Source organism: Aythya ferina (genome assembly GCF_964211825.1).
Source record: "Aythya ferina genome assembly, chromosome: 2".
In the NCBI taxonomy this organism is placed as follows: domain Eukaryota; kingdom Metazoa; phylum Chordata; class Aves; order Anseriformes; family Anatidae; genus Aythya; species Aythya ferina.
Window position 1 is genome coordinate 37,616,022 of NC_140297.1, and position 12,040 is coordinate 37,628,061.

Genomic DNA, 12,040 nt, shown 5'->3' on the forward strand with positions numbered 1-12,040 from the left:
GCAAAAATAATTTTCTGAGCAAACCCAGGTGGACAAGAAATTATTTCCCCTCTCTATACAATAAACAGCGCATTTCACATATGAATCACAAAATAATTCATCAACATCATAAAAGTCTCTCGTTATACTATTTAAATATAATTAGTATAGCCAGACAGACATAGCTAAATACAGGTATAAGCAAATTCTATACGGAGCAGAAATAATTATATTTTCCATTTTATTAATTTAAGAGGACTACTTTTAGGACCAATTCAATTAGAGACTATGAAGTAGATGCCCAAAATAGAAATAAAAATTCCCAAAATAGAAACATCTATCAAGATCCTTGCTCAATCAGACAATGACAGGACATGGGGGAATGGCTTTAAACTACAAGAAGGGAGTTTTAGATTAGAGATCAGGAGGAAATTCTTCACTCAGAGGGTGGTGAGGCACTGGAACAGGTTGCCCAGAGAGGTTTTAGATGCCCCATCCCTGACGGTGTTCAAGGCCAGGTTAGATGAGGTCCTGGGCAACGTGATCTAGTGGGTGGCATCCCTGCCTATGGCAGGGGGTTGGAACTGAGCGATCTTTAAGGTCCCTTCCAACTCGAGCCATTCTATGATGTTATGAAGACCACAGAGGTCAGAGGAAATGTCCAAATCTCCTGACTTCAGTCTCATCCCTGCACTCATATCCCCTTTTCTTATGAAGGAGGACTGATGTCAGTCATTTGAGAAATAAACCAATAATCTGTACCCTGGAGTCTGTTGTCAATTTTTCAGCACAAGAAGTTACTAGAAAGCAAACATAATAATTTTTCAAAAAAATTAAAGCAATGGTTTTATGTAAAGTTTATTTCCACCATCCCATCATAAAATATTTCTCAACAGAAAGCAAAAGAGAAATGCTGAGATCAGTTTATCTTTAAATAAAATGTATAAGCTCGAACAATTTGAAAGATCTCCTTTTTCTTCTTGATATATACTTAGCAATTTCTTCCACCTCGTTGGATGAAAAACTGAATCTTCCTCCCTTCACTGTCTTTGGACATTCAAGGTTGTTTTTTAATTACCTGTGCTCCTTTAATTAAAAAACAAACAAACAAACTTTGGGCCAATTAAAAGTGTCTTAGCCCTGAAAGAAGTACACCGGGATACAGTCATGTTGTACCTTTCCTGGAAGCTAGGACTAACAGGAGAAGCTGGTACACCATGACCAGGGCTCGTACTCATTGAAACGTATGTAATGATGCCTGCAAGGGAAGAGAAGCGACAGTGCAAAGTATGTGGTCCCTTTGTATGCAGCGGGGAAGGGAACTCTCCTGTCCATGACACCAGGAGAGAGTAAGCAAGCACAGGTTAATCATGGAGACTAACAGGAATTTTCCTGTCAGACTGTACCTTACACACTCTAGGCTTTTACTTGTTTTTCTTCCTTTGTTATGTATCTCATGGTTTGTCTTCATCGATTTTCCAGAAAAAGGATTTACTATCAACTGTGGGCATCCTCAGTGACTACCAAAAACCTTAACCAGAGGGTGGCAAACAGCTTGGAGGGAATCTGAGTCTACCTGGCACTGTTCAGAGGGATGGAGTTTGCAGGCACATCGGAGCTGGGGGTAGAGGGGCACCCTTAAGTGTCACTGATAAGGAGCAGGCTGAGGACCACAGATATAAAAGAGTGGGGTCTTGAATCCTAAACTGGTCCTCTAGCGCCACTAAAGAAGAGGAAAATACATAAAATAAATAAGATTTCCACTTACAGTTGGAAGCTCACCGGCCAAAAATATTTTATGATGGTTGTTTCAGTAGGCTGTCATTTCCTGTACAGCTGTTTGCAGTTAGGCACCATTTCATGGCAGATAAACCACTACCAGCTGCAGAGTACCAGTAACTTACACATTAACTATTAAAGCTGACACATCAGTGTCCAGTACAAACTGGATTTCCAATCCTTTTCAGACATAAGAAGAAAATCAGGGAGCCAATATTTGGTCCTAATCGTCCTAAATTTCTCCATACCCATGAATTTGAAACCTTGAAAGCACACTTGTAAACTGCAGAGATACTCCAAAATGATTGTTTATTTAACATGATGCGGGGAAGGTATGTGCAGTCTTGAGATTTTCCACTGCACAGAAATAATTCCATAGCAGAACAGCTTATGTTTCCAAATATATCTGCATATTTGTAACAAATTGATCTTCATTATGAAAAACTAGAAACACATTAAGAGGATTAACATTATTGGTTGATGCCGGTATTAGTTCCAGGTTAAAAACCTGCCAAAATTCAATTATCTGAAAGCCAAGAACTCAGCACTTAAAGATTCACAGGTTTTATGATGCCCACCTAAAAAAAAAAAATACATTTAACAAAAAAAAATAAAATAAAAGCTGGTATACTGTATCATAACCAGCTCAACTCTGACACGCGGTGCACTGTTTTAACTTTATTATCTAGGTATTTTCTTTACTAGGAATTTTCTTAAATAGCAAACCTTATCACTGGAATATGTACTTTTTGATAGTACATATAGATAAATACTTTTTAAATAGCAGCATATAGAGTTTCTTGAGAGAAGGTCAGGCACGTATGGACACATAGGCTTCTTTTACGTGCAGTGTTTATAACGCTGAGAACATTGATGAAAGAACATTTATTTTGGGTCAACGTTGGAAGTTGTTGTTAGGAAATATGTATTTCTTTGAACTTAAAACAAATACAAAAGCTTTAAAAACCCTAGGCATTGTCTTTTGAGCTAAAGGAAGATATCTGTTGACTCTTGGGCATGGAATAAATATTATTCTTTCAGCAAGCTGAAATCAGCCTGCTGAGAGCAACAACACTTGCTGCATTTGCACACAAAATGTGTTTGATCCTAACTCTCATGAAGGCAGGGTCAGAAATTTGCTGTCTTCAGGCCTAAATCCTACATGAAAATCAAATAAATACACATATATACACACGCATTTACATTTAAATTAAGAATATATTGTGCCAGTGTGAAGTATGTATTTTTGGCAACTCCAGCAAGCACGGGGCCCTGGAGAAGATCAGTGATATTTTTCATCAAACTGTATTATTTCAAAACACAGACTGGAGATTCTGTATGTCTGCAGAGACCTTTTGTAGAGCATCTCAGGGCCCATGAAGGAGAAGTTGGAAACACTCAGCATGGATTTAGCAAGGGTAAATCATACTTGACCAACCTGACTGCCTTTGACAATAAAATGACTGGTCATTTATGGCAATTTAAGCAAGAGATTTGACACTGGCTCCCACAATATTCATCCACTCATGGAATAGTTTGAGTTAGAAGGAATCTTAAAGATCATCCAGTTCTAACCCCTTGCCATGGGCAGGGACACCTCCCACCAGACCAGGCTGCCCAAAGCTCCATCCAGCCTGGCCTTGAACACCTCCAGGGATGGGGCATCCACAGCTTCTCTGGGCAACCTGTGCCAGTGCCTCACCACCCTCAGCCTAAAGACCAAACACGGCATGAAAATTTTCCACATGGAAAATGAGGAAATACCCAAAGAAATCAAACATGGGCTTTCCAAGAAGAGGTATCAGACATGGCTCAAGGCTCAATCAACTAAGTTCGGTATCAAGTCAGAGCAAAAACTCCCTGTTTCAATTAACTATCAAAAAATCTTGAATAAAAAAGCATTTTGGGGCTAGAAAGAGTCTCTGAGAAGGAGTCTCTGAGTCTCTGGATGTCTTCAGAAACGTTTTCATTGCCTCTGGAAGGCGAATGTGCAAACCCAAATGCTAGAGGACCAACCCAAGACTTCATAAAGCACCATGCTTCAACAGGCTGCTACTCCTTCCTAATGTAATTGTTTTTTCATACTTCATCAGTTCTTCAGAATAACAGTTTCCCCCCCTTTCATGGAAAGAGAAGCTGTTTCATTCATTTGCATGTTTAAGTCATTTCAATATTTTGCATTTACACTTAAATAATACTACCTTAATTTTTCTAGTCTGTTGTAGAATCCAGATTTTAAGTGATGCAGAGGAGACAAAAAATTAGCTATTTCTCAGACGTCACTAACAGAAATAATTTGGAATTAAAATCACATTAAAAAAAAATGTAAAAATCCCATTTTACGATTAAACTTTTGAACTCAAGTCTGTCAAACTTCTTTGCAGATAAATAAAATTATTTTTGGCTAAGTGATGAAAGTTTGCATTTCATCAGGATTAATGGAAATGGGAAAATTGTAAAAATAGAAACAGAATCATCTCATCAAGTGTATTAGTGGAGCACCTGACACCTCATTATTTTACAGTAAGGAAGAACAGCTGCAAAGTTGCTTGAGGTAAACATAGAAGTCTATTCTAAAAAAAAATTCTTAAATTATATTATTTAATCTAAATCTGTATGGCCATGTTGCCTTGTTGACTACTTTACTGATTGGAGGGAAAACCTGTAGAAGAGTATATGTTAAGAGACACATGAACCAAAGAGAGAAAAACCTATCTGGACTTCAGATTATTCCCCTTGTTTCATTCAACTGTTATAAAATAAACCATCTGCAAACATGTAAGAATTATTCTAAGTAGACAGTTGGTGAGTCTGGACCGTATATATTTCCTAGTGGAAAAAAATGTAGCACAAAGTATTTAAAAAGAGAAATGCAAACATTTTAATTAACATTGAATTTAACTTCAAGACATCAGACGGGTGTCACACTACAGGGAGCTGGGGATAAATTAAAGCAGCTTTGCCTTATGGTATTGTTACAATTTTGTTCAGAAGCAGACTTTGGGATTTCTTTGCAGGGAACAGGCATAGGCTGTCAGTGCTAGTGCTTTGCACAGGACACCTAAACACAGATGCTGATATTCAAAATTAGAACATATGGAAAGAAAATGGAAAAAAGAGACACACGAAGAACTAATGACCTTTCCGTTCCTCAGGGGAACATAAATGACATGCATGTTACTCTCCTTATTTTTGTTAGCCAGGGCCTTACAAATGAGCTGACCTTCCTCGTTCCCTTTGCCAGGAGCAATACACTACCACAAATTCTCACTTTCCAGGATACTACCATCTATCCTTTTCCCTGAGATGATTCTCTTCAAGTGTAAATCAGTGTGAATCAACTTTTCTCAAGTGTGAATCAATGTGAACCAGCAGGCCATAGGCTATTCTTCACACCTAGAGCCTTCCCTGAATCTCCCCCTCCCACCCCCCCCAAAAAAAAAAAAAGCTGTAAGAACCTGGGCTCAAAGATTCTTCTTTGCATACGTTTTAATGAAACAACTTCTCTGAGAAGTGTCTCAAACGTTAGCACAGTCAGTAAAAGTCAATTACTTTTTATTTTAAAAGTCCATTGAAACTGAGAGAGAGGGAGAAAGGGAAAAAGTAATCACAGAAACATTAAAATTATTATTCCATTATTCTATTCTGTTCAACTTCCAAACCACTTCCAATCAATTGGTCACTGCGCATAATGCAATTAGGTGCTACATAAATAAATACAGTCAAATCTAGTATATATTAAATTTATCAAGAGCTATGGCAGACTCATTCATCTACTTGGTAGACTATGCCCAGTACCTTTAAAGAATTAAATGCTTCTGCATTTATTTCATTTCCTTTAATTGAACATGACACTTTGCAGCGTAGATAATTTTATTGTTGATTTATATATATGCGTATATATATATATATATACGTGCCCTTTACTTTTAAATTTTTCTTAACATTTCCAAGAAACAAACCTTGCTTTTCAACATTTATGACTTCCATATATATTAGGAATGTGTCTCCTTAAATGTCCTAGAGCAGGAACGAGTCTTACTTCCTGATTTACCATTACTGAACATACAGCTAGAACAAAGTAGTCACAGAGAAAGCAGCACAGATTAAAAACAGAACTATCTAGTGACTTTCAAAGAAAGAAGCAAAGTTACAATGACATTGCATATTCACACAGAGTGTTTTAAAACTCCAGAACACTGGCAAAACAGGAGGACCAACACTATTAGGTACTTTTTCCAAGAGCTTTAATGTCTGCCATGTCTAAGCACTCCTCTCTCCATTTTATTCTTGAACAAACTAAAGGCACCACAAATTTTACAGGTAGCAGCAGCTTGCAGATCCCGATGCGCATCATCTGTTGCAGCTAGCACTGCCTCTTTCTACCTTTGGAGAGGCAATGCTACCTCAGACAAAGAACTCAAAATGTGAGGCAGCTTTATACACAGAATTGCTATTACTGCACCAAAAGGCACTCACACAACAACTCAGTTTCTGTTCCATTCGCGCAACAAAACCAGCACAGTGAACACACCGCACCTGGTATCTGCTGGACAACTGACAAGTTACGCATGTGGTGCTGGAGCCATCTGTGGTGAAACACCTGCAGTAAAAGAGGAGCTGCAGCCCCAAGGGTTCTGCAGAGATGGCTGGGGAATCCTGAGGGTGGCCCCACACCGCAGAAGAGAGCTTTTTATGACTCCTTGGCTCCCCATGCATGCCTGGCACCACCATCAGCGCGGACAGCAGGAGACCATGTCTTGCTTCGCAGTATGAACGATGTTAGCAGTGAACCTACGACTGTAGCTGGGCTACTTACACTTGACAATCTTACAGCAGAAATAAAGACTGATCTCATCAACAAATATCCTCAGCAGACCTTAACACCTGCCCAAGAGTTTAGCTGTTTTATATAGACACAGCCTACCGATGCCTGAGACCTGACAGTCCTCAGTGACAAAGGTGTCATTTGTCCTTTATCAGCAGCATAACGAGAAAGGTTAATTCTCATCATAGATTTTTCCCCCACAGTTCTGACTTGAAGAGGATAAACTCATGGTTCCAGTACAACAGGCCTCTCTACAAGCCATGGTCGTGTGAAATCCATGCAATGCCCATCTCTCTCCCCTTGTGCTGGATGATTCAGAGAGCCACTGCATTCACACGCTGCAAAAGCAGTTTCTTCCACACTCTTGGCCAAACTAAGGAATATCTACACTACAATAAACACCAAAGTGATGTAATTTCCCCTCCTGATACTTCTCTGTTTTGTTTTGTTGTTTTTTTCCCACTGCACCAGCTCTCTTCCACTTCCCCAAGCACCAGAAATGACAGATAAGAGCAGGCAAAGAAATGGAGTGTGAATGCAAAAGGAGATCTAATTGGTTCAAGACTCTCTCCTGTCTTTAATTTTGCACAGTCATTTACAGCTGTCTGAAGCGTGTGAAACACTGGCACCCAAGCGAGTGAGTAGGCAATTAGGATTTTGTACTCTTTCACATTCATTCTGCACAGATGTAAACTACTGGATATGGCACAAGGCAGCAGCGACTGAGCTTTCTGGCTTGACAATGATGTCCCTTACATTCTTACTGCCAAGGAGGAGGATGCTTTCCCCTGACACGTCTTTACAGCTTGGTCCTGAAAGACACTGAGCCCTCTGACCCCACTGCAAACTCAGGCATGCAAATGCTTTCATTATCTGCAGCAGGGCACTCTGTAGGCAGGGAACACAAGGCCTAACAAATAGGCAAGCCCATCACAGTACTACTCCAGAAGTCCACTCTGCAGCCAAACACTTCGACCTTAAAACTGGAAACCCTTTAACCAACAACATCAGGACGCCAGCATGAAGTTTTTCCATTAATAAGACTAAAAGCAAGTCAAGGTAAGTTGAGAGTTATTTTAGAAGCTAGCGTTGGCTGCGATACCTAATGCCTACATACAGTTGGTAAGAAAACAGAAAACCTTCCTTAGGTCACAGACTGAAGTTTGACTCTGTCCATACTTGCTCCCAGTTGACCACCAGGCTGTAGCAAATTGAATGGTGGTTTTCAGTTTTAAAGAGGTGTTTAAAACAATTCCAGCTTTTCGTTCAAGCATCAGAAGAGAGACTGCAATCAGCAAACAGGAGGCTGAGTTATCCCCCAGCTTTCCGTAAAGGTCGCTCTAAAAAGGGACAGAGTGGGAAAGGCAATTTATGTGGGAAAATTGCACAACATGGCTGCAACAACATGGGGAGCTGCAGAGCTGTGAGCATTCAAATAACATTAAATTGTATTTGAAATAATTAAGTAAAAATCCTAAATCTATGTTTAAAATATTCACATTTTAATTTGCTTTTAACTAGTTAACAGCACGTTCTATTGATGTTATTAAAATCAGACTAAAACATAAAAGAACAGTATTCCTGTTTGTTTATTCATCTTCAGACTTTGATTATGTAAAATATTCTTAATACATTTTAAGACTCTGAACAAAGCAAGAAAATCATCTTTTAATTTAAGGAGCTTGCGCTGAATCAAAAATTAAAAGAGCTTGTATTGTTTAGAGGAAAGAGGAACCTAAAGTCTACAGATAAAAGCATGCATTAACGCTGTGGTTCTCAAATTAATTGCATTAACTGTAACCCGCTAAACACAAAATATGTCTTTACTAAGCAAATAGTTCTTCTGCCTTAATTAAATCTAATAAATTATTAAAGGGTACCAATCCTAGACCATCCTCACAAACTGTCACGCATAAGGTTTGTTTGTTTGCCTTTCATGACAACATATCCCAAAATATAGAGCATATTTCAACTTGTTATTCTCTGAGTCGTCTGCCAAACTGCAGATGAATTGTAAACACGAAGAACATGTTAAGCCTATTCAAGCCCACAAAAAAAAAAAAATTAAAAAAATCAAGTCTTGCACAGTAAACTCTGCTATAATTTCCTGATGTAGGTCAAAACTCAGCAGGAAATCACATTGTCTATTTTTATCCAAGTTCACTGGAAGTGCTTTACCTTTCTGTTTTCTTGATAAGCACAGCCCTGAAGATTTGTTCCTGGGGAGTTTTCTCTTTTTCATCAGTTGGCTGCACGAAGGGGTGGACAGCAGCCAAGACGAAGCCCTGCTGGTACAATTCTTGCAGCTGAGCTGGAAGATCACACAAGGAGGAGAGCTTGATTGCAGATGATCCTGGTAGCTCAGCTGGAAACAAAAGGTAATTGGTCAATAATCTTACACTGGACTATCAAGTTGTTTTTTTAAAAAAAAAAAATCCAGGCTCTTCAGTGTTAAACAAGCTTCACACTGGTCTACAATATTAACACAGAATTTGATCGTTCTTAAGGCCCATTTGTATGTCAGATTGTAAGCAGGTTGTCTTGGTGAAGGGCTTCTATCACATAAGAGACTGGTGCGATTAAACAAGAAATCAGACATTAAAAAAAAAAAAAAAAAAAAAACATAATCTAGGAGGGAAAGGGGATAGTCAGCAAAGGGAGAACATGGCAAATTCAAATGTAATGAACAGAAGTAGACATCTACACAAAAGCTGTATTATTGGACTTGGAGATCACTGGCAAAGTGCTGTTAAGACCAAATATCTACCAATACGTCTAAAGCGTATGGTGGTAACAATACTAAGAACAACGAATACCTGGACTGATGACAAACCCTTCCGAACAGACACTGAACCCATTAAAATAATCCACATCCAATCTGCTTTCTGTGGGGTGTTAGGCCTCCCTATGAAGCATCTGATGCTGCTGACTACTGTCAGACCCTCAACATATAAAGGGATATTGCAGCCAGTATATGCAATTCCCTGCATCTTCTTGGCATCTTGTGGGCTTCAAAAGAAAATCCCATAAATCACCTAACACAACCTTCTGCTCTGCCTCTCTACATCAGTATTTCTTCATATGTTTTTCACATCTTCTCTGAAAAGAGAGCTTCCTTCCCTGCCTTTGCCTCTTCATTTCTCTCTCTGTTGGGAGCTATTTATTATTTCATCCCTAACTATGCCAGAGCACATTGTACGGAGAGGTGCTGGATAGCTTCCCCTCCTGAAACCAGGAGGGAGGGGATGTTGCAGGAAACACGGCAGAGGTTCCCAGCACCTTGCAAGCGTGGGCCCTTCCTTAAAAAAAGCACCGGAGAACAGTTTGTGTGAAAGACACCAGCTATGCAAAATAAGGTTTCATTGTACTGCTTTTTTCATCAAATTATGTGGCTACCCTTTATGAATAATGAAAGAGGTTATCAAAAACTAATAAATATTCAAAACTAATAATACATGGAATAATTTAAATAATAATAGATTAGCTGTGCTTGGTATGCTTTTTCTTCATATAAGACCATACTCCAGAAGAGGGTAATGGAACTTTTTGACCAAGGACTGGAGGATGCAGTGTTTTTATTATTTTTGCAAATAAAATGAGAAATCCAAGCCATGCGTATGTTGACAATAGGTCTCTACCTTCTGGAACAGCTTACAAATCACACGAGAGTCATAAAAAGGGATACCCCCAATGAATACTGTATAATAAATAACACGGCTGACTTACTTACTGGACCCTACTGGGGATCGACATAGGGAAAGAAACCCAGATGTTAGAAACACCTTTTTCCTCTTGTGACACAGAGATTCCAACAATCTCCAAATATGCTTCAAATAATTTAATTAATTAAAAGAACATGAAAGCCAGTGTAGTCTTCTAAATGAGGGTTTTACTTGGATACAATTAAATGACTAAATCAACAAAGTTACTGCTGGTGATGGTGCACCAATTTTTAACAATCGTCTACGAAAACTCATGCTTGCTTTGCATATGAACCTTGTCTCTGCATTCTCCTGAGTATGCCTTCGTAAAACTCATAGAAAGACTATTCATTACCATTGGAGTGTGATTGCTTACCCCTAAAAGCTAAACATGAGGGGAAAGGATGAAAATGCATGCAATTGGAGCCTTGGGATGCACACCTGAGGATTGAAAAAGAAAGGTAATAGAAAACAGAGCTGGAACGGATCATCCACCTAGTCCATTGTAATTATTACCTAGAGGCAAGAGCAGTCTTAGTTTTCTCCTCAACTAACAGTGGCCAAATGTCCTCAATGAATTTCATATTCTTTTTTCTTTCAGTTCTCAACAGCCATTCTCCATTGTTACCTCTACTGCACCTTTGTTACCTACTGCACTATTGTTACCTACTGCACATTTCAGATTAGCAAACTTCAATAAATACGCCCACTAGTAGTCTACTGCTAAAAATGTTAATGAAAACAGTGAAAATTAATAGACTATGGACAGAAATATTTGAAGTCTTGCAGTCAATACATCTTTTTGCTTTGATGGCGAGCTACTGCTATTTTCTCCTTTGACCAGAGATTCTCCAAAAAGAAAAAGTTCCTGTTACACAACTGATATACCCAAGGTCAGAATGAGTTTCCTGGGCCAACAGACCTGGGCATTCTTGCTATGCTGCCATGTGATGTGGATTCCTTCAGAGAAATTCCTGCTACCCATCATCCTCCAGAGTGTAAATATACGTTCCAGTATCTTTCTGGAAACAAAGTTAGGTTAAGAATCATGAAGTTCTGTCTAGAAATCGGTTGAAAAAGGACATCAGACCTTCCTGGAGACTCACATTCATCCTCCAACTATCTTCAAACTGGAATGAAAAGATTTCCTTGATTTCTTATGCTAATTCTTCTAAGGTGTCTACACGTCGGTTCAACCTACTTGCAGACACCTGATTCATGAAAGCAGTCATTGATCCAGTCTTCCCTTATGTTAGTTTAAATATCGAAGAATACTAATATTTTCATAAAGCCTTATACGACTTCAAATAAAATCTGTCAAACCTTTGTTTCAGTTGTTAAAGAGAATCCTAATCATGTCTTTCTTTCAAAAGAAAAAGGAAAAACAAAGTTATGTGGAATAGGGAATTGAGTGAGGTAACAGAGCAAATAAATGACTAATTAAAACCTTTAATGACTCCAGTAGCTATTATAGTTGTGATAAGCCTCTGCTTCACCAAAAGATAGAGCTCAATCCTTTTAGCAGCACCCCTGTAGGTCTTAAAATGAAGACAGGTCTAAGCTTTACATTCTGCTCCATGTTTCCTTATTTATTGTTGCACTTCACAACCTGACCTCAAAGTCTCTTTTGTTTATTCTGTCTGCATCTGAAAGAGTGCATAAGAAACTTGTAAATGACAGATGCTGTGGTGTTTTTTTTTTTATTATTTTGTTAAAGCTAGAAGTGGAAACAGAAGTGCTGGTTGCTTTTGGA

The 12,040-nt window shown here is 38.7% G+C and overlaps 1 protein-coding gene across 1 annotated transcript in view; it reads right to left on the reverse strand.

Moving 5' to 3' along the window:
- The window catches only part of RFTN1 (raftlin, lipid raft linker 1), a 92,760-nt gene that overhangs the window by 46,617 nt on the left and 34,103 nt on the right, over positions 1 to 12,040 (reverse strand). The window contains exon 3 of the mRNA XM_084507566.1: positions 8,765 to 8,951. Within this exon, the coding sequence (XP_084363692.1) occupies positions 8,765 to 8,951 (187 nt within the window). The remainder of the gene's footprint in view (positions 1 to 8,764; positions 8,952 to 12,040) is intronic.